Genomic DNA, 23772 nt, shown 5'->3' with positions numbered 1-23772 from the left:
TGTGGCAAATATGCTCACTATAAATACATCATAAGATGTTACAGCCAGAGTATGGCTACAGTGTAAAGGGATCAGCTTCCCATTGTTAGAGTTATAGTTACATTGAATTTCCCAACCCCACTGGTGTGGGCTGACGAAGCAAACAAACGGCGGACGCACTGGATGGGAAGCATTAGCCGGTTGAGTAAAATCGTAACTAATTTTAGAGCCACCGGTCTAAGGTCGCATCACTTACCCTTCAGCCTTTTATCAAGGAAGCGGCCGGGAAAGCGTAGTGAATGGATAGCGAACGCAACACATCGTAACCATAGGTCAAACTAGCACGACACAACAACCCTCTTGTGAGATAGCGCCATTCACAGTAACGTCCATTCGTCGTTAAGTTTATCCGGGGTTGTTTTATAGAGCGGCGGACGGTCGCCGCAGCCGGTCCACCGAAGACGAACGTCCGCTTGACGCAGCCGGGCCATAAAGGTAGCCGGCTGGACGTGGTCGCAGTGGTCTTGGGGCGTTCGGGCAGAATCCATAGCGGCTGCGGCGGCGGCTGTGTACGATCTATAAACGGATACGGCAGGATACGCCCCCGGTTTTCTCTCTCTGTCGGAGTTAATGTTTTATGCTGGCAGTAAAAAAGGTGGTATGCTTGCACTGGCTGTTGCGAAAATAAAATCGGAACCTATTATTTTCCGCGGCCACCCCCTGCTGCTTTCTGTGTGTTATTACATAAAATGGCCAATGGCGTTCGTTGCTTTAATGGGCAATTTTGTATGAATGATGGACATGAAACAGTGTAATGGTAGCGAAGGTAAGATTATTTCTATGACACCCAATTAGTTCCAAGATTCTTGGATAAAGGAGACCCTAAAGTACAAGAAATAAATAAGTTAAATAAATTTGCAAACTTCTCTTGATAAGGGAGCCATATTATAGACTTTTAAAATTATTATTTATGCAGTTTATTCTTAGATGCCGTTGATGGCCAGTTTTTGTTGAATTAACCATAACATACTTCTCATATGTTAAAGCTCTTACCTCAAATAACACATTTTTAGTGCTCCGCACGTCATCGCACTGTCAAGCACGTTTGTTTGCTGTCCCAAGGCTGCCGTTTTTTTACCATTTTGCATTAGAATGGAAATTGGTGTGGATAAATTTTTTTAAACACCACTTTAACGAAATGAAAATCTCAATCCCAGCGGCTGTGGCGGTGAATTTATCCTCTATTGAAATAACCCCCCTTCTGTTTCCCGATTGCACTGGTGGCAGCACAAACAGTTCCGACTGCGTGCAAGTTCGTCAGGACGCGGAACTGAACGGAATGGCGTTGGTTTTTCGGGTCGTCTTGAAATGGATATAAATCTTCGGGTCTTTTGCACGGATTTGCTGCCACGATCCTCGGCGTGGGAGCACACGCTTTCCTTCCCAACAAACCCTTTTCGCCTGCACGCGGTAAACAAGTACACACTTTCACATACACTGTGCCCGGTTGTTCCATCGTTGCCTGATCCTGTGCGGCGCGCCGAATCGTCGCTGTTGTTTTTCGAGTTTTCGTTGCCAGCACTTTGGCGGAACGTCAGCCGAGCTGCTGCTGCTGCACCAACAATCGGTGCTTGTGCATAATTTATTCACGTCACTCACGTACACAGCGCTAGCGGGGGAACGCTTGTGCGCTCCCACATTCACGCTAGTCTCTGTCACGGCAGTATGGGTCCGCGGTTCGCTTCTCTACCTGTTTTGCACACCTGTTTGCGTTTGGTGCGCCAGGCGCGGTTGGTCTTGATTTTTGTCTTAGCCACTGCTAATCTTGTTGTGAAAGGAAGGTGCAAAAAAAAAAGCACCAATCGGTAGGAAGAGTTAAAATGTTTAGTTTTGAGGGTGACGTGCAGTACGCATCCTTCAGTAGACACTTGTTGAGGTTGCGCTTCGATGCACGCGTGTGCCTGGCTGCGCTTGTGAAGCTGAAGTGCAGCTGAAGCAACGGATGAAATTGAGAAATTGAAGCTGTTTTCTTAAATGAAATTCCACACCCGTCTGTGCCATCGTGCGCATACAATGTGGACATATTTTACAGTCCTTCACATTGCGTACTTTCACAGGAGGAAGCACTGATAACGATTTGTTGCCAGTGCCACGCGGGAATGAAGCGATAGCGATTGCTGAAGATACTATCTCGAGGTTTTGGCCCAACGTCGGGGCAAATTTGGCAAAGTTTGCACTGCCTTTTTCAAAACGATCACGATCGAACTGTTGCACAGAACGTATGATGGCGTCGCGCAAATTTACATACCGTTTAGCCGGTGGGGATGAACTCTGAAGCAAAGGAAAGTGCAAAAGAAAGACCTACACACCAGACCAGCTTGCTTCTCCCACGCACTGTTTATGACGGTGCGCTTGTGTACTGATTTTGTACTCAATTTCATCCAAGGACGAAGACGATACGTGTTTTCCGCTCTTTTAGATTACACACACACACACACGCACGCACATCTCCACCGGCTTTGTGTAGGCGCTTTTCAACGCTGCATAATGTTTCACCGACGGTTGGAACATTTGCACGTGTTGTTTCGGGGGGTTGTGAGCGCGTTATGATGAAGTGTAAATGAAGTGTTGAATGGTCGCGCTTCGCACTTTTCTATGCGGTTGAAGGTACGTGGAGGAAAGGAAATAGTTTGCAGCAAAAATCCAAAGCCACTTGTAAGAAGACTCTGGTGCAAGGATACTAGTGAGTGTATCGTGGCTTAGTAGCATGAAGGAAAGCTGATGTCACTCCACTGTCTAGATGATTGGTTTGGTAGTGAAGGAGAAGATATTTTCTAATTACCGCTTCAAGATAGTTGACAAGCAAGGCTGCAAGGTTTTGCTACTGCGAAATATGACGCTTTTACGTGTATTAGTTGTCCTCCTAACTGTGTACTTCCATGCTGTGTCAGTTTTTAATGAGCTCTAGATGAGCATGTTGAACTAGAATTGGATTTTTGTGGTTTGTGTTTATCTCTTTTAATTTCTCTCCATTTTTTTTCTTGATCAACATTAAACAAAACTAATTTCATTGAATAGTCGATAAGTATAGTTTAATATTTGCTCGTATTATTATTTATTTTAATTATTTTATGTCTCGTGTATATTTTGCTTTAACCTTGCTTCATTTAAATTCACAAATCATGTTTATTGCTCATTCGATATCCTCCCGATCCTTCCTCTATTCTCACTAACAAATCTGACGTTCAAATAATACGACATTCACGTTCTTGTAGTATACGTGCTGCGTTTGAGCTATTCATTAAAGTGGCATCGATTGTTCGTTAATTAAAATACAATTCTAAGAGGGGGAGCAAAGATTTGTCATTACCAACCGGAAAGCCTACTGCTCTCCTTCAGACACCGTTTATGCTGCAAAACCACCCTCAAGAAAAAGAAGACATTAAACATAAGGACATCCCATCCCATTCCGCACACGGCCTCTTGCCCTGATGCGGCCCTCCGCGAATCTTGTCCCATTTTTGCACTCGCTCGGTCGATTTGACCCAATCAGCAGAACCGATGGAAGAACGATTCGTTAAAACATTGGTACATTGCAGCGAACGGCTGGAGGTGCCGGAACAGTCCTTTCTACAAAGAAACCATCTGTTTTTTTTCTATCTCTCCTTCCTCTTTGCTTACTCCGGTGTCTGGGTGTGAGTGTGGCAGATAAATTTTTCTATCTCTGCGTCGAAATCGTAGCTTACGGTTTTTGCGGTTCGAGAAGACGGCCATGGTTTCGACCGATAAAGCGGATCACAATGCGGATGGCAGAATGGCAACGGGAAGAATGCTTCCGGTACTAACGACGTTATCGTTTTCTACCTGATCTACCGACACACACTACCACCAGCGCGCGTAGAGAAGAAGGGCCTAGCCGGCGGGAAGGCTTGCGTTTGGCAGATCAGAAGAGTCGCCCGAGAGACAAAAACCGAAATCACTGACTCCTCCGAGAGTGGTTGGGTGCAAAAACAGCTCTGCTCTGTCCCGGAATCCCGGATAATGGCTTGAATATGTATTTTGTGGCAAATGCGAACCAGCTTCCGTTCACACCGATAAAACGGGCAGGATGGCAGGAACGACTTGTTCTCTCGATCGGCTCCAGGCAAAGGCCACCATACGTACTGTGGGTGGTCCGTGCTTTTTTCGACATTGTCAGCACTAGGTCTCCCTCTCTCTCTTTCCCCCTCAAGATTGTGTTGGGAGGCAAAAAAAATCTGATCCATTTCACGTGACTTTTATCCACACGCTCTGGTGTGTCTCGGTGCGGTCGGCAAGGCGTGGTGACTCTGTTGAATATGCAACCAGCCGCCGGTATGACGTATGGAAAAGCACCGTGGAATAAGTTGCAGGTTCAGAGCGGGAGGGGGATTGTTCAGGTAAGACTAGCGGAGGTCAGAATTTTTCCTCGCTGCTAATCCGTACGGCGATGAAGCCACAGCAAAGACTGAGATAGTCTCCCTGCTTCTCGTATTTTTCCCCCATTCGAAAGGTGAATTGGACAGAGATTAGCATAGACATGCTGGGGGCACTGTTGGCTGCTGCGGTTGATCGTGTGTAATAGAATCGGTACCGCACCATGCATGCATAGTCATGTTCTTAGACGTGGTACGTGGATACGTGGCATCGCAAACCGCACACCGAACACCGTGACTATAAATCAACGCATCAATTCGTAGAACGGGGTGGGTAGGATTTGGAATCAATCAGCTCGGCGCACCGGCACCGGGTGTGTGCGGATGACAATTTCAATCGCACGATGCAAATGTTGGAAGGATGTGGGGGGGGGGGAACACACATTAACAAAATGATGTTAATGGCGTTGGAAGGCGTGCCGTTGATGATGCCGTTGATGATCAGGCCAATAGCTGGGGTGCATAATAGTTTGCAAGTTGTTTCGGGGCACAAATACACCCGTCAGGTATAAGCGATTGATGGAGATTTATGGATCAGTAGTGGAGGAGAATAAATATTTTGTGTGTGCAGGTAGTTCATGCTACTACACAGTGGTATTTCAAGTATCTGGTTGTATATGCTAGTTCGTATTTCGGATAACTGCTTGTTGGATTGTTAGTTTAAGTTTTTTATTAGAATCTTTTTAGGTGGCTTAAAAAATACAGTAAAAAAATAGTATACTCGTTTCGTCAAGGTTAATTAAGAATTTATTCTTGTTTGAACAGTAAGGCTTTTAAATAATCCAAGTAAGTCTTAAATCCTTTGGAGAAGATTAGCGGTGTGCTCTCAGGAGTTCACCCGCGACTCCGATATAGTTTGGCTGTTGTTGGATTCCAAATCCGGTAAAATCGGAAAACCAGTTCCGCCTTGAGTTGGAGTTGCCCGCAGTCTGAGTCATCTGGTGACGGAGTCTTGTGGCTTACGCGTCGCCCGAAGTCGTAAGGAGTAGACCGGAGATGTCTGGAGTCGGCGACGTCTAGAGTCGGAGTCGTCCGGAGTTGTCCGGAGTCATCCGGAGTCGTCATCCAGGGTTATCCGGAGTCGTCCAGAGTCGTCTGGAGTCATCTGGAGTCGTCTGGAGTCGTCTGGAGTTGTCCGGAGTCGTCCGGAGTCGGAGTCGTCCGGAGTCATCTGGAGTCGTGCAATGTGGTTGTGGTCAGATATCTAATTTCTAGATGTTTTTGCTTTGCTCTTGCACTTCTTAAATAGGCCTTTCTTCCTTTTGAGCCGACCGAAGTCAGCAGGAGTCGGAGATGAGATGCCTAACCAAAAAAACATTACACCGCCCTTCGACGGCTGACTCTTGACGGCCCCAACTCCGGTAGACTCTGACTTCGGCCGACTTCGGACGACTCCAGATGACACCGATTTTGAGCGATTTAGGACTGCGCCAGACGGTATCTGGACCTAGCTTCCAGAGTATGTTCCAAAATTTTCAGAGTCGGGACGGAGTTGACTCCGGATTTTTGCCAACATAAGCCATAACTGAAGTAGATGGCATCGTGACGATTGTAGTTAGTTATAGTATTTTAAACATACATGTAGTAATGAATGTCTCTACCTTATTAGTATACCAGTTTTTTGTGGAAATTATTTAATTGAACTATTGAAAGCACTTTTTTTCATTGTATTATATAATGCCCAGATGAACGGATATGGGAGCGACAACTTGTGGTAATTCTTTTTAACTTGAGCATTCACTGTATATTGATACTTTCGCCTCCTTTCAGTAACCTGAGATTGCTCCATAAAAATGTTGGAAAATATTAAATTCTACTGTAAAAGCGCAACAAATACCCGTAAGAACGGGTGTCGTGGTCGATTGAATTGCGACTACTGTTGCTGTCTTCAGTTGGAAAAACATACTTTATAAAATTAGTTGTAGTAGAAATAATCATGATTTCGCTCATCTAGTTGGTGTGTTTATCAAGCTGCTGACAAGTTTCGTGTTGCTTTTTGGTGGACTGAATTCTTCAAAGCTGTGAATACGAGAAATGTTTTTGATGTTTTATTACAGAGTTAATATTAGCATACAATTATCAGAAATAAAAGTACGTAATGTGTACGTGGATTGACAATGAAAAGCTAAAAACATCCCTGATATATGTTTTCCGTTATAGTCATTAAAAGGCTTATTCACTTCAATCTAGATAGGCTAATGGAAATATAATGCAAAATAGCGTATAGCGTAAACTATAAATATGCAATTGCAGTTGATCGTTAAGCTCTTTGATAGAATCCTCGCAGGAAATGTAAAACAATATTTACGGATCAATCATGTACTCCATTATCTCCACATCACCTCATAAATTGCAACCGCATCCATGCATTACGCTTCATGCCCTAATCATTGTGCAAACAGCGGCCCCATCGACGAGAGCGTTGCACCGACACGGCTGCACTTTTGAACCACTTTGCTCCGGCTTGCGTGACTAGACACCTCGCTGCACCTGGAACCGAACGATGGATGGACGGAGTGCGGCGTCGGTCCTATCTCTCAATTCCCGGAGCAAGTATCTATCGCCAACCCGTGCCTTCACGTCCCCGAAGCCAGTATCCCGACAGCAAGACCACGGAAGAACACGTCCAGCGAATGGTTCACAAAAGTCACCGCGTCATCGGTTCGGTTTCCCCGTTGGTCCACCACCTAGGCGCGCTCAACTCACTTAACCACACACAAACACACACACAGACGAGCTTCAGCGCCGGAAGTTGAACTTTTCAGCGACCACGGCGGGCCTCGCCCGAAGAAGACGGCCGTCCATCGGCTAGCGGCGGCGGGCCCTTGCCAGATAAACATTTTAAGTAGAAACAAGTGGTGGCAGCAATTTTCACGCCCGCTCGGATGTCACGCCCGCTCACAACACGGGTCGCCGGTCGGGACGGCCTGTGTTGCGGGAGCTGGTGCGGTGTTTGGCTGTTGATTGCCAACTGCCCCCCGATAGCATCTCGAAGTTGAAGTGTCACCGAGGTTGCCCTCTGCGGGATGGAACTCGGGATGTCGTCCGCGTCCGGCCAGCGAAGGTTTTGCTGATGATGGTGCTTTTCGTACGTTCGTTCGGTCGTTCGTTTGCTGCTCAATTTGTACCGTGATCGTCGTAAATCGTGGCCCGCTGCCGCCGAGTTTTTTCTCTCTCTTTTAAAGATTCTTCACCAGGCGATGTTTCGGTGTGGTGTGTGTGTTTTTGAGTTTCTCGCTGCCACTGACGCTCTGTTTCCGAACGGTGCCCGTTGGGCAAAGCATGAGTAGCATAAATATTTTCAATAAACTTAAAAGCATCGGAGAGTAAAAAGGCGATCCTGGCCGGGCTCTGGCTGACTGGGTGGCTGACAGGCTGGCTGTGTCCATTTTCCATTCCATGCTCCTTTCGCTTTAACTCCGAACGACCGGTGAAAGTGTGACGTCTGTGCTCATCCAGTCGGAAGCGTCAGCATGTCGCTCGTGTTTCCCATAAACTCGCCTCGGTCTGAGTTTCTGTCGGTTCCGGAAATGACGATTCACTTCAGTGACGCCCGGGATGGATGTGCCTTTCGTGTGCGAAAAGGTGCCTTTTTTTGCGTGGGGCAAAGTTTGGGCCAGAGTTAATGCCGGTTCGGTCGGTTAGCTCGGGCTAATGATGGTACCGCTCTTGGATCACCGTCGTTTCCAGGAAGGGTTTGTGACTGGTTCTTTGCTTCGGTCATCAAAAATCCGAACTCAGCATTCAGCCACAGTGTGACTGGTGTGCTTTCCGGACCGTGAGCCGTGTCTGGTCCATTTTCATGGCCGATTTCTTCATCCTTGTCGCTTCCTGGGACGCTCTTTTTAAGCCTCCCCCGATGCCTGTGATGTGACGTTTCGGTTGTATTCTACCTGGGGTGGAGAAAAAAAGTTGCACAAATACGCCCCCGGTCAGTGGGTCCGGCAGGAGAAAAAGATACCTCGTAGCCGGTTGCCGTGATCTCAGGTGTCCAATAAATTTCAGTTTGCTCCCACTCTCCCTCTCTCTCTTTTGCTGCCTTCGAAAAAGGGTTTGATGTATCCGTGTGTCCGTGTCCGTCACGTCTCGTGTGGATAATTTCGACACCGTTGAGCGAAAAATCCTCCCCGTGTTGGAGGTTTTGCAGAGCGTGGTCATGCAAACGAACACACCGGAGCGCGCCGGTGTTTTCCGTTTCATTTGATAGGCAGCTTTGGTCGGGCACTGTCCGGCTTTCGGGGCACCGTTACCCGTATGTCCAGCGCCATATTTGGGCAGCAGTGCTGTTGTAGCGTGGCTTTCGACCCCGCATCCCCGGGGGGGTGGTGGTGCGCATGAATAAATCATGGCCTAAACAAAAAGTACAATTTTTCATCAGCAATCCTTCGCCGGACAGTTAGGGGCGGACGCCCCGCGAATGAATGATGCGTCTTTCCGACCTGTTTTCGGTTGAGGTTCGCAATATTTCCGGCGAGTGTGGAATACCTTCCGCGTACCAGCGGGACCACCTACCTGGGTTGAGTTCGGTCGTTTCGGGTCGGGCGCTACGTGAAATTAAAATCCCACAAATCTAAAACTTGCAAATGGTGCAGAATTAATGGGAGCTATTTGGTGGGACCAAACGGTTTTTTTCCGGGAGGAATAAAGGAATTTCATATTTCGAGCTTTTTAGTTACTTTTTAATTTATTTCGCATGCATTGTTTCCCTAATGGAGTGGAATAAATTGACGTACGAATTGAACTGTCTCGTTTACTTGTGGATATTTAATGTTACATTTGTTTCGAGAATGATGCAATTACCCATAATGAAATAGCCATTTTTAATGTACGAAAGGATGAAAGGTATTTCAAATCCCATTTTTATCTCTTTTTAAGTCATCAATAGACCTCGAGACATAATTCATTTCAAGCCGCGTTTCCTAAGAATCGGTTGAAACAATCTAATTCTTCCATACTTTTCCCGACACGCCCGCCCATCACGCCTGTCACGCTCCTATACCGGCCTCGCTTTGTTGATGGATCGATACTAGTGAGGCTTTTCGGTTGACAAAGTTTGGCCAAGCTCGTCGACTCCATCCGAAAGCTGTTTAATTTAGCTCTCAAAACCGGATTAGTCTCGGAATTTACGGCACGAGCACCGGGCGGCCGGGTGTCAAAAGCGTGCTTTTTCGGGATTTATCTGGTGCGCTTAATGAGAACGATGAGGTAACTGCGCCCGCTCGTCCCCTCCATCCGCCGTTCTGCTACTCCTTTCTGGGAGGCGTGAGGGTGTTGGTCAGAAACACTTTTCCGAAACACGTAAAGGATGAACGAGCACACCGCGTTCCAAAGTGCCACTCAGCCGCCAAACCAGCCAGCTATCGGGATAGGCCGGCCAAACCGGGTGTGTCGTTGGCTGGGCTGGGATTTATCGTGTGGCGTAATTAAAAGAAAATTGGATTTTAAATTAATCTTCCGCAAAACAATTTATTGTTTGTGTAGAGGCCGTGGCGCAACGCTCATTTTGTGTAAGCTTTCTTCCCCGCCATGGAGCTAGTGGGTTTAATCGTTTTGTCTGTAATCTATTTGCTCGAGGGTAGGACACTCTCTGGAAAAGGAGGGTTTTAAAAGAAAAGATAGTAAAGGTGTAAGGCGTTGTTTGCACTGGAAATGTGGCGAATTAAATAGGCTATAACATATTAATTATCTTAAAATATAACTTAGTTAGAAATATTTTTACTATATTTTTTTATAAGAACTTTAAACTTATCAGATTTTTAATGGTTTGTTTCTACCTTTGAATTATTTCCAGGGAGGCGAAATCGTGCAGGAGACAATAACGTCCAGTGTTGGCGATGAAACATGCACACTAGAGTTCCAGCGGAGTGATGGAACGCTTATAACAGAGCTGATTGACTTCAAAAGTGTAAGTGCATATCTATTCTAGACTCTTTACCATCAACGCAATGCAATAACTTTCATCTCCACGCACGTTGATGGAATATCTTAGGCGCTGAGGAGAAGTCAAGTTCAGAGTAAATTATCTCTGCCTGTAGTATGTTCAGTGAGACTTTGATAGGAAAGTATCAAGTATGTCCTGTTTGCTGCAAGGTTTACCCAAGGATACTAATATGTCCACTGAGGAAGATGTCATCAGACAACGTTGTGGCATTCCTGGAATACACTGTAGTTTGTCTCAATAACAGACCACGCCCCAAGCGGTAATAGTTCAGTAACATGCATTTACTTCTAGATTCTGTGATGTTTTCAGTTGTATGAAATAGATAGTACAAGCGAAATAGTCAATCTAGAGACAGAAGTATCGATTTCAAAACACACTGTGGTATATTCAGAACCTTAAAATAAATTATCTTAAACCTTATACAAATGATCTACCTCAGTTTGTCCACAACGGGATTTAAAGCATTTCAGTGAACTGGTCACGATGGTGCTGCCTAACGATTCAAAATGGTTTAGCGACCGCATACGAGCAAATGAGAGGATTTCTATTTTTATATCGAGCCTTCCTACCGTGCGAGACCTTGATTTTGTTTTTGCCTTCCCTTGTGCCTCCTTGTTGTTTGCCCTCAACCACTGTGCGATGCAATATGTCGACGAAAGCAATGTGATAAGAACGCCAGCCAGCATTTGCAATGCGCACTACTGCAGCTGTGCTGCTGCATCATGCAAAGGGCCGTTTGATGGGGCGCGTTTCAACCCGTTTCGTCCGTAGCCGCAGGCAAACCGACAGAAATGAGTTCCTTCCGCGCGTTGCGGTGCGGTGTTTTTCTTTTCCTGACTTTAGCTCATTTCACTGTGTTTTTTTTCTCCTGTGTGTGTGTGTATGTGTGTGTGTATGTGTTTGTTGACAACGGATCCACATCCACGGATAGATCAATATCCGCAACCATGTCAAACACGCTGCGTCACACTGTCGCACCAGAGCTCTGCCGTAACGGCCTGGAACTTCTTCCCCGTTCCCCGTGGGTTCTAGCTTTTCCGCGTATAGAATGGTGAGGGATTATAAAAAACAGAATCAGACGTACCGTGTTGTTTAACGGGTTTCGTGATTTCTTCCGGCCAGTCCTGGGCTGGCTGGATGGCTGCTGCTGCTACGGAGTTAAATAACCTAAACCCTAGCGCCCACCTTCTCGGTGTTGAACAAACATCAACCCACCATGACGATGACGACAGCGATGACGACGACGACGGCAATGGTGATGATGATGAAGAGTTGCCAGGCGACACGGTAGCCGAAGGTCCGCGTCGTCCTAGTTTCCGGTTGCTCGATGCTCTGGTGCGCCTGTCGTCTGGCGGTAGATTGACATTTTAATGGCAGAAGTCTGTTCGTGTGGAGGTTTTTGACGCTATGTCCTTGCTGCTGCTTCTTTTTTTCTGCTTTCCGCTCGCTAGCAATGTTTTAAAAACAGAAATCTGAGCTGGCTGGCGTGCGGCGTGGCATCCCTTACGTGGTTGGCTTTGGGATTTGGTGTAGCGGATTTTTGTGTCAAACTAATTGTGTCTAGTGTGTCGCTCTGGACGGCGGGGCGAATTCGTAACTCAATTCTGTTGGATGGATTGCACCGGAACTGGATTGATATAAAGCCAATTTTTTGGGTAACTGAAAAATCCGTCATACGTGCTTCTGTGTTGGCAATGGGATTGGATTGCAATTATTAATGAGCAAAGCGCTCTGTGCATTTTGTGCTCCAAGCAATGCTATCTATGTACAGCTATATTGTGTTTTTTTGAAGAATGCTGACATAAATTTGACCATTGGAGAAGTTATGAGTATTTCAATTTAGGGAATTAAAAAGCATTATCGATTGTTCTGTGTTATGAAATAAATTTAAAATAGGATTTTTTCTTCTCAAGCAAAAAAATCTAAAATCTTTTTGAATTTCTTACATTAAAAAAAAAACGATGCACTTTGCAGTAGAAAAAGAACTCCAATCGTAAAGCACATCCGCACAACAATAAAACGTTCAAACAATTGCACAAATTCTTCATTTCAAATAGTAAAAAACAAAGAATACGATTGCATCAAAAACATCAAAGGATTTTTCCTTTTAGAACACCAAGTTTACCGAATGCAGACGCAGCATAGATCAATACAAATCAGAATGGAATAAAAAAAAACCCTCAGCTAGTCAAACAACAAAACATCAAAGTACTAAACCCGGCTATTGCAGGCAAGGCAGGCTAGCGATAGCAAAAGGCATGGCGGTGCAACAATTCGTCCGGAAAAGAAACAAATGCCACCAGTGCACAGGTGAGCAGAATTTCCGGCAAGATTTAAGAGTGCAAACGGCAGTGCAATAAGAGAATAGTTCCGACCCTGGTACCCCGGTACCGCTTCAGTCCAGACAAAACATCGATGAAAATATGTCGTATAACGGTGGAACAGCATAAAAAAGTACTCCAAACTGCCTGTTTTTTATATGCTTTGTTTTTTTTCTTATTCTGTGAAATACCGGAAACGATCAATCTTGCTGTTTGATGTAGTTGTGTTCTGCCGTATTGGGATTTGTTTTTCTTTTTTCTCCTGCTAGTTGCTGCACAAAGTTCATGGTTGCAAACTTTTCTTCCACTTACCCATCTCAGCCAATAAAGGAGTTAACCAGAGTTGTTTCTTTTCACTTCTCCGAGCTGTTCTGCCGAGTGAGTGAATGCTACGGCTGCACGGGTTTGGCTCATTTGCTACAAAGGCTGACCTGTGTATGCTGGTTTTTTTTAAAGTACCGGAGTTTCTATTTCTTTCGCCTTTTTCTGCTTACAATGACGCCCCTTTGCGCTCGCCGTTTGCACCGGTAAATAATGGTAGCAGACGATAGTGCTGAACGCGTTCTGCTACCGAACAATCACTTGCAGGCGTGCTAGGCGTTATTCGTTCGGAACTTGGTACAATATCTTGCAGAAACGTACACAGTATGCAGCAGCTTTTTCTCTAGTGCTCTCTGAGCTCTACTTCTTTATTCTTATTGAAAAAGGCAACACACACATACAAACACACAACCTAGAGAGGACGCGTGATCCATTTGCTAATGTAGCGACCCGGAAGCTAAACTCCTGCAAACGATATCCGGTCGAGATTGGTTGCCGGAGGTTACGGCTGACAGCTTACCTTCCTTTTCGCGGGATCGCATCGTTCGCATTTGCCTGGCTTTGCACTGACACGCTGGCAGAAAACCCATCGATCCAGTAGTGCAAATGCTTTGTGTGTGTGTGTGTGGGTGTCTGTTGGATCACTAGTTTGCGAGCCTAAGCTCTTTACTATTTGTGGATAATCATTTGATATTATCGGCCAGCCGTCCGCGTGTGCCACCTGTTGCAACGGGGCACGATATTGATCCGACGGGCAGACGATTTTGGGCGTGTGTGTGTGGGATGGGGGAGAATTTCCGCGAAATGTCCACGATAACCAACCGTTGTTCCGGGTTGTGGAGGCTTCCGAACCCGTTCACCTTCATTTGCCCTATGACTAGAGGGTCGGAGGGATCACGTTGTTTCAAGGATTTCGCAGCGTGTGTGAGCGTGAGCTGAATCAGAAAGCTTCTGCATCGCAATGGGTCTATTTTTCCGCTTTTTTGGCGAGCTCTGTGTGAAGCTAGAACGATGTAGAGTTGAGCGTGGTAAAGGGAATGTGTGTGTGCGTCAGCCCAGTACCAGCTTTCACTCTGGAAGTTGTTTTCGTGCATCGCTTAATGAAGCCGTTCCGGTGGCCACACGTTTGGTAAGCTCGACGTTTTTTTTGGTGCCCGGCTCTCGGCACTCGTCTGCAACCACCCGGTGGACGACGATCGCTGATGGCAACGGGCCGCTCGTACCTAATGAAGAAAAGTAAAATGATTGACTTCGTGCTTTGGTTCCCTTCCGGTGAGGTCGGCTTTCCAGCGGTGGTTTTAATTTATGGTGTGCCTTCTCGTCTCGGACGGACGTTTCATTATTAATTGTTTCCTACGGAGCGGCTGCCCGAGCGGCCGACGGGGACGGGGCGGCACGTACGGTAGTGTGGAACAGTGCTGGACGAGGCTGTGATTTCGTGGTTGTGAGTGCAAGGGTTTTTTGTTCGTACAACAAAGGTAACCTAAATTAAAAGTACGCAATGCTGCCAGTATTTCACTTCCGATTTGGATTTGGATTACAACCTATAAAAGGGGAGGATATATAAATGGAATAACATTGAACTGAGGTCAATTTTAAATTACTATAATAATTACCTAATAATTTATTAAGGGGTCATTTCCATTTCCTGCTTGGTACGGATGACTGCCGGGTTGTACATTTAAAATTTTAATAATAATATTTAAAAAAATTTACTGCTGTTAAGAGTATTTACTTTCAAATGACTCACCAGCAAGTTCGATATTAATTGAACTACTACAAAACTAAACTACAAACAATAAGAACACATCGTTAGAGGCATCGGGATAAGATTTTTCAAAATTGAAGCGCATTGTTTTGACTACCACGATTGACGCGGGCAAAAATGTAATTTTTGTAGAGCGTAGTTTTACTTAGGGACCGGTCTGGTGGTACAGCCATCAACTCGTACGACTTAACAACATGCCCGTCATGGGTTCAAGCCCCAAATATACCGTGGCGCCATACGTAGGCCTGACTATCCTGCTATGGTAATAATAAGTCATTGAAAGCCTAGCTCACTTCACTAGTGGGTACAGTCAGGCTTTGACCGACAGCGGTTTTTGTGCCAAAAAAGAAGAAGAAGAAGAAGAAGTTTTACTTACAGAAACAATTGCATAACTTTCACTGCAATTATTTCAGTTATATAATATTCATCATGCAGAACAAAGTCTAAATATTTTACGAATTTCAACGAAAATTGCTGCTGGTCAAATCAGAACCACGCGATTTATATTATTTATACTTAAACCTCAAGTGGTTCAAAAATGTAACTTCAATTAATTATTACGAGTGGAGGTCCTAAGCAGCCCTTACTGAAGTTTCAAACTGTAGGAATTCTTAAACAAAGAAGGATTGAAAGGCAAATTTATTTGTGAACGGGTGTGGGCGCCATATAGTTTGTGTAGTGCTGAACTCAACGCTAATGGTACTCTAAACATATTTAAGCTAGGTACTATTTGCGGGCTCTCACATAACATTGTTACATTGTTATTCATATAAATGACCATAAACTCAATGAAAATGTCTGACTTCATAATTGCAACGCCCTTCGTAAGATTCCTAGAGTGCTTTGTTGTAATTTTGACTACATCATACTTAATTTCATGACAAGACGTGCTGCAACAGTACAGTCCTAACATCCAGCCTATTTCACTATCCACCTATCCCTGTTTCATCCAAAACAGAAGAATTGGAATCGTTCAGATGAAGAGTTATTATCTTCTTCTTCTTTTTCTTCTTCTTCTTTTTGGCATAACGTTCTACGCGGACATTCCAGCCTGAACAAGCTTTCGAGACTTTATTCAATAGTCACGCAGCCGGGTAGTCAGTACTTGCTACAGGGAGACGGTCCATTCTAGGCTAGATTTAGTATGAAGAATTAGTATCAGCATTTAATTTTGTTTATGCTAATAAACCTGTTTTGGACTTCTTTAAACTCATTGATCCGTAATGTCCAATGTTGTATTTATAAAACCAATAAAGCAACTAAAAATCACGGCGTTAAATGTACTCGCCATCAAATATTTTCTACTGAGCCGCTTTTCATTTATTTATATTTGTTAAATACAACATCCGATCATAACCAAACGTTCTTAAAAATAGCAATTTTTCATAATTTTGTACTAATGCTTCCCAATGCCCTTAATTTATCACCTTTAATAATTCCTTAACAGCTATAGTCCCAAAAGTTCGCATGATTGCTAAAAGTACTAGCAATATCTGCTAGCAGCAACGCCACGTCGCCTTTCGGCAAATAAATCATGTCACACGAGGAAGTGTTCGGCTGACTTAACGGGGAACTTTTTATGACTTGGCAAACTTTTAACACTCGATGTTTGACTTGGCTGAAAGTTTCCTTTTTTTCCTCTATTTGCTTGAAAGACACTATACTTTTTCCTTGTTTTTTTTTTACTTATCTTGTTTTATGAATGGCAAAGCTGAAAACTGAGGAAGGGAGCGAGAAATCTAAGCTGCCGCGTGCTTTGCTGAAGCATTTTTTATCTAAACCCAGCACCATCCTCCCTTCGCCCGCCATCACGTGTTAACGCGTGGGAGCACACCAGTTTTCATTCCGATCATTGTGTCGTCTGATCGCTGGATGCTTTCCGCAGGACCGCGACGCCGCGGTTGACGATAATGAAGATAAAAGTCGGTGCAAAAGGTGTACGCGCGCTGCATGACGTTTTTATTCATCACCGGGAAGCCAGCCATCACCGTCTCCCGATGCTGGGCGGGTGCCGCGGTGGTGATGTTGTCACGGCATTTTAAGAGACTCCCACGACGTACACCGCTTCATTCTGTCCCCGAACTAACAGCGGGAGAGTGAGACTGACAGAGAGAGGGAGCAAGCTTTGCTTTGCTTTGGAGCATTTTCCAAATCTCGCACCGAACGTTGCCACGTTGCGATGGGAAGGTGAAAAAAGCCATTTTTCGCACATTTTCAAAAGACACCAAAGTTCTCACCTCGCGGCGGTGGCCACCCGAGACGGAAAAGTTTTAATGAATTTTCGCACCGCACCGCGATCGAGATTGGAATGCCCGGCACGCGCTGGCACGGGATGCGGGGAAGCGCGGTTGGGCCAGCAAGTGCTCGACCTGCTGCTGCGACTGCTCCATATTTCGCCATTGTTAGCTGAGCTGTGGGCGTCCTCGCACGAAATAGAATTGTTTTGTTGTTTACTGCTGCCCGGGTTTCATGCCGGGGCGCCGGTAGTGTGTACTCTGTATTAGGTGGGCATGGGAAATAAAATTTGTCACCCGACATTTTCGCTATGTTTTTCCAGCGCCCGAGTGAGCGTGATTAAATGGAGTCGGGTTTTTTCGTGGAGCATCGATGAAAAAGGAACCAAGCTTGTTCGTCAAGCAGTTGATAAAAATATCTTATCCATGGGTTTGTTGCGTAGCGCTTGGCAGGAATGTTTCAACTGTGTGCCAAGTACATTCCACTTTCGCATCTTCATTGCTTGCGCTGGAATGTTTCATCGTGCAAGGAATTTCCAATTTGTTCATTTAGATGTAGCTGTCTCGTGACACCCAACTCGCTCGAAGTAAAGTGCAATATTATAATTGAAATGGTTGTGGCATGTGCATTCTTTTTCAAATATGCTGATTATATTCATTTTAAGATTCTTGTACCCAGTGGTTCAATGTTTCGCTCGATCGCTTATCCTACTCTTTTGTTGTGGATTTCTGAGAAATATACAGATACCAAAATCGGTTCTTAACAGTGAAACGGACACTAAATCGTTCATGTATAAAGCTGAGTACAACTCACAAATCAATGGAATCAGTTTTGATAATCGGATCATAGTTATTTAAAGACGATTTTTGAGAATTATTTTCCTGGATGGATGCTAACTTCTGAAAATCTACTATTTGATGTAACAAAAATCTGAAATTTCATAATAATCCAACAATTGATTGGGTCAATAATTAATCAGCTTTGCATCAGGTTTGCATTGAGTGGTGAAATGAATTGATCAGAACATTATCATTAACAGCAAACACACTTCCCAGAGGCGTTGATGGATCCTACTCAATCCAGCACAAGTGCTCCACACAAAAATAAACCGAACATTATTATGTTGTACGCATCCCCTCGGGGGCATTAGCACGAAGAATTAAGTTAAGTAATCTGCAGTAAACAATCATTTGTTTAGTACCGCCCATTTGCACTCTGCCCTTGCCGGAACAACCGGGGGTAACACACAGCGGACCCTAAATCAACAAATATGGAATTACAGCCCCGGACACAGAAAAAGCTTATAGCTGTTCTTCTACGGGCTTCTTCCTGCCGACATCATGCGTTCGTTCGGGCCAACGATTCTCATTTCCATCCACCGAGTGGGGCGGGGAAGGGTGGGAAGATTCTCTTTCCTTCTTGGGGGTTTTCTAATAAAGCGTCATAAGACGGCCAACATGTTTGCCTCGGATAATAAACCCAAATCCGGCTGTAAGAAGTTGGGCCAACACACAAAGGCCGGCAGGACTGTGGCTGTGTGCTATTTCCCGTAGCAAAAGCGCTCTATAACAAGCGGAAGAGTGTAATAAGAAATCAAGACGCAAGATTTAGAACGAACGCGTATGTGAGTGGTGGGGAAGGTATACGGAGTGGGAAAAGCTGGAAGCAAATCTAGGCTAACTGCTTTGAATGCTAAAGTAGCGTAATCGAAGGGCCGACCTAGTAAGGTAAGGTTTGTGGAAGAGCAAAAAAAAGTATCATCGTTAGCCATTTTTGGGTAGGGAAATCGACAAATCTACGTTTCTGGTTTTTTGGCAGGGAAAAAGCAAGGTGAATGTTGATGAAAAGGAACAGATGGAAGTGAGCACCGTGTGGTGGTGGCGACGACGAACCTGAACCTCCTTTTCTACCTCTCACTCTCTCTCTCTTTCTCTTCCTGAGAACTGTACTGGAAGGATCTTTCAGCTGGAAACCCATTTCCATTTTCATTCGGGAATGGCAACTAAGCTAGGTTTAAGTAGGAAGGGATATAAAATTCAGATAGGTGCAAGGGAAAGGAATGTGATGATAGCTTCTTTTTTTCCCTCTCTGTTTGGTTTTGATGCTGGACGGGCGTTCTAGGAATAAATGTGCGAAATGCGGACTTCATATGAAAGATACTCTGTTGGATTAGTTTCCAAACCCACTGCGGCTTACAAACACACACTCTTGGGTCAGAAATCTGTCCGAAAACAGTCCAACGGTTTCGAGCTGTGAGCAGCAGCAGGAAAAATGATCCTTCACTGTCTTCTTTTTTGCGCTGTGACTGCCTTCATCACGGTAATGCGTTGCGGACAAAATTACCGTACCCGGCTGAAAAGGGTGCAATATGCTGGCACGAAACGAACCTCCCGCGTCCAAGAGTGGAATGAGAATCATTTTCCGGAATTCGATGTAATATGAAGATTTGTTTGGTGCGTGAGTGGGTTTTTTTGGTTCGTTTTTTTAAGGTTGCGGTTGATGTGTGTTCACGGTTGCAAAAAGGTGCAAATTCCCAAAGCGCTCCATCACATAAAACCGTCAAAAAACATTTCGTGTGATTATAGATGGCTGAAGCAGTTACGGGGGGGACGAGGGTTTTAAAAAAATGGCTCACCATTTGCTAAGCTACGAGAAATACGTAGCGGCTAAGGCTAAAGTACATTGGTATAGAATGGTGGGGGTCTTTTCGATGAGAAACCCAGGAAAGCGTTGGATGAATGAAATCCTGAACCAAGGGCATCAAGTCCTCACACCGATGCTGGATTAATGAAGTTTTTTTCTGTTCATTTTTTGTACCTGTGCGTTCCTTGGGTTGTTACATTTTAGTGCTAATGCCGAGGGCTAAACTCTCCACCATTAAGAGGGATTGCCTTTTTGGGGCGGCAGCGATGGAGGCGGCTCAAGAGCCATTTCTGATTTAACGATACTTTCTCTACCTGTAAAATGGGTCCTTTTTTGGATTTCGAATCGATTCTTGAAAACAGACTCAAGAGCGAGTTGATGATGCTACATTAGTTTTAATTAATCAGTTGATCATTTGTAGCTTGAATTGATTTGTTATACTAACAGGTTTAACACATTAAGCAGTAGTTGTATTGTTTGTCTTCGTCTTGATTGCAGAAAACAGAAAAGGTTATTATCGCTTTAGCAATTGCATTGCTATTTCCAAATTAAATCTAACGTCAAGCTCTCTAAGTCAAGTGAAATGGATCCTCAATCTACAAATACAACTCGAAATTGTTATCTTGATCTCCATATTCTTATCAACAGAGAATCTGAAACCGACTACAATGTAAAAATGTATCTTGCAAACGCCAGAACAATTATTTCTTTACTGATAACTGATAATGTACTTATTGGTGAAGGATTTAGGACAACGTTTTAATCAATAATTGAGAGTAGAATATTTTCAAATGGTAGTTAGATCATTGTTGGCCGTTGGAGAATAAAAATCCTCCATAACTGTATTTGTTTTACTCTTTGGCGCAACGAACTACGCGTTCATGGTGAACTTTTCGAGCAACCAGATAACAACCCCTTTGTATGGTTGGGCCGTTTGATTAGCAATTGATTCCGTACAAGTGGAAGCCGCTAAAGATTAGATATTAGATTAGATAGATAGATGTTAGCAAAATTTACCAAAACTGGGGTCCTTTCCGTTTTAAGTTCGTAGGCAGAAACTACAGCCTGTCAGCTGTTGGCATTGTATAGCAGTTTTCGCGCAGCTATCTAAGTGGGTATAATATACAGGTGGGCTTATCCCAAGGTGTATGAACTTAGCAGGCTGATTTTTATCGCTTCTGCTTCTGAATGAAGATTGTAAGAGTGTTTTTTGTATTCGTCAAGCCTCCAGAAAGCTTTTTTGAACAAAAATTTTCACCCATCCTGTCAAAAAGTGATAATCAAATTTGGTTCATGAAAAACTGACTAGAATCGTGAAGGGCCCCACTAACAGAAATCGCTTGAAAGAGTTATAAAAAGTGCTATTTTTTCATTGTATATAAACAACAACAGGTCTTCAAACAAAGTATAAGTTATTATATGTGCATTTTATCGCTGTACCCAGCGATGTTTAGTAAAAACTTCGAATTTCTGGTACTTTTTGCGCACCACAGCAGTGGACAGAACGCACACGAGGAGCAACTACTGCCACGAAACATCAAAGTATCGTTAACTAGCACTAAATCGGTACAATCTGTTCGAAAGCTCGCTCTCTCTTCTTTTGCATGCTCCCAACTGTCTACTGCCTCGGTGCGCCCCACTACCCACCCACCCACTGGCAGATAATCCTCCCCGCCACCCATCTGCATGCTTCGGAAAACTAATCGTCAACTTTGCAACTGCTGTGGAAAACTAATTTGGCATTTTGCAGGAAAATTTTCAAATGATGTACTCCGATGAGCTAGTAAAATGAGGCACAAAAAAGGAGAGAAATACTTTAACTCACACACACACATACACCGAGCACAAAATGTTTCGTTTTCCGTTCAGGTGCCGGTTGGGCTTACGCTATGGCTGCTGTTTTGCGCCGTAAAAGTGCGAGTAAGTAGTAGGAAGAAGCGAGCAGTTGGTTAGTTTTTCCAAACTTCCCTGCCGACGAGCCTGGGTTCTGTTCTGTGGCTGGGGTTCGGCGGCGGTGCGGTGGCGTAGAAAATTAATTATTCACAGCACTATTAAACTATTATCAAGCGGAGTGAAAATTATTTTCGCTTCAGGACAATTTACCCACCACCAGTGGTGGCTGTGGCTTGTCGGGAGTTCTTGACTTATTTTTTTTGTGTGGTTCGGCCGGGGTGTGCCTGATTTTTTTTGTTTTGCTTCCTGCTGTTGGATGGTTTTTGTTTCACAACGCTTCTTTTTCAGGCGTGTGGTCTACGTGGCGGTTGTATGGGTATGGGGAAATCTTTACGCTTATTACTTGACTGCAGGCGTCACCGCTTCGCGGGAAGGCTCTTGCAAGGAAGAACTTTTTTACTTCGGCTGCGGTGAACCTGTTGCAGCGCGGGGAAGTGTTATTTTTGGCCAATTACTCCAGTTTAATACGTTCGTTCAGTACATTTGCTTTCCAAGTCGGTGCTGTAAGCGAGTGATTTTTCTCTTGCAAATAGTGCTTGATTATTTTGTAATCATTTGAAACGACTGCAATCACATTCCATGCTAGCGCACTCCAAATCTAATTTAGATGTATAGGTTTTCAAAGGTACGCTTCATTGGATCAAAGCGGGCAACGGGATTTTGGCCACGATTTAACCCTACTGCTGTGCGTTGGGTTCAAGAAATTCAATTAAGCTCAACCAAACATCGCATCGTTGCCGTGAATCGTTTTTAATGCCAACAGCAACAGGGAAAGGGGATGCTGCAGCAGGGACTGTGGTCCCAAGGTAAAAGCTACCGAATGTGTTCTGATCGGAGGAGGTTTGTGGCAAATGCTGGCGAGGGAAACCAGTGAGATGCCAGAGAAAGAATGTAAATATTGTGTTAGGATTTCCTCTTCCAATTTGCATCGATTGCCGGGTCTGCCGGGGGCAGGGGGAATATATTTACCGAAAGGTTTTGATTACTTTTGGATGAGACCATCGATAGCTGCTGTTGGTGGTTTTTCCCTCTGTGCGTGTGCTGCTCTGTGCTCTGTGGGGGGTAATGGTCGTCCTTTGGGGCGGAGAGCCAAATTTGAATAAGCACCTGCTAATAGGGTTATCATCTTAATCTGCCACCCGGTACCCGGTTCGGCTCTTCGGAAAAGGATTTGTATCTACAAAAGAAACCTTTTACATTTTACGACCACCATCTTATCATGAGTACGGGGCGCTGTTTGGGTGATCGTTGGAGCGGCTTCCGTGATGTTATGAATATTACATTTAAATATTATCTATCTACTTTCCCTTGGTTGAATAGAATGGATTTCGCAGAACTTCTATTCAAACGCTGTGTTTAAATGTATTTCTTAGAATTGAAATTCGTTTAATGTGTAGCTTTTTGTGCAACATTGTTTTGAACATTTGGAACCCCCAAAAGGCTGTTAAAAAATGCTTCCAAAAAAGGGTAAATTAAATTAGTCAAAATCTGTCCGTGTGCTGCTCGCATTAGCGTTGCTGGATTAAATGAAGACTCACCATCTAATGGGGACAGCTGTCGGTCTTCAGTGTTACCGGTGTTACGGCTTGTGCACAATCGAGGATGCGTCCGGTCCGTCGCTCGCGCTGTGCACGCACCGCTGCACTGCTGCTGAATTTTCATCGCTCCATCGTTAGGAAGAGGGGTTTGCCTGGGAATGTCCCGCATTGCTGCTACCAATCCATCCATGGGTAAATGAACGATTTCCAGCAAAGCTGAAGCGCCCGAGGTCCACACGGTCCTTTTGGCTCGTTGGCCGGCGAGGTTGCAAGAGTATTCTCTTTCAGTGAAAGCTTTATGACTTGCGGCTATGATTTGTCTGTCCTCGGTGTGTGTGTGTCAGAGAGAGTGTGTCTGCATTCGTCGGATTTCCCAGGTCCAGGCATCGTTCTGCGCTGCGGATCACGTTTCCGGATGTCTTTTTGCTTCACGTGGTGTTGCGTTTTTTTAGCTTTACTTCTCCACGACCATCCTGGCAGGCACAGGAATCGACTTCGTGCAGTTTCCGGACTCACGGAACAGATGAAAAACCCCCCACGCCGAACCCGGTCGAACAAGATTCGGGAAGGTTCATCTCGTCAACGCTAACAAATGGACGTCACGGGCTACGTGTATGTG

At 44.7% G+C, this 23772-nt stretch overlaps 1 protein-coding gene across 3 annotated transcripts in view; it reads left to right on the top strand.

Annotated features, from left to right (window-relative positions):
• LOC120900606 (out at first protein) overlaps positions 1-23772 on the top strand; it is a 71449-nt gene that overhangs the window by 29473 nt on the left and 18204 nt on the right. For all 3 annotated transcript variants that reach the window (XM_040307854.1, XM_040307856.1, XM_040307855.1), the window contains one exon: positions 10225-10338. In XM_040307854.1, coding sequence (XP_040163788.1) covers positions 10225-10338 — 114 coding nt within the window. The remainder of the gene's footprint in view (positions 1-10224; positions 10339-23772) is intronic.

This window comes from Anopheles arabiensis, chromosome 3 (genome assembly GCF_016920715.1).
Source record: "Anopheles arabiensis isolate DONGOLA chromosome 3, AaraD3, whole genome shotgun sequence".
Lineage (NCBI taxonomy): Eukaryota > Metazoa > Arthropoda > Insecta > Diptera > Culicidae > Anopheles > Anopheles arabiensis.
This window is presented reverse-complemented; position numbering and strand designations above follow the sequence as displayed.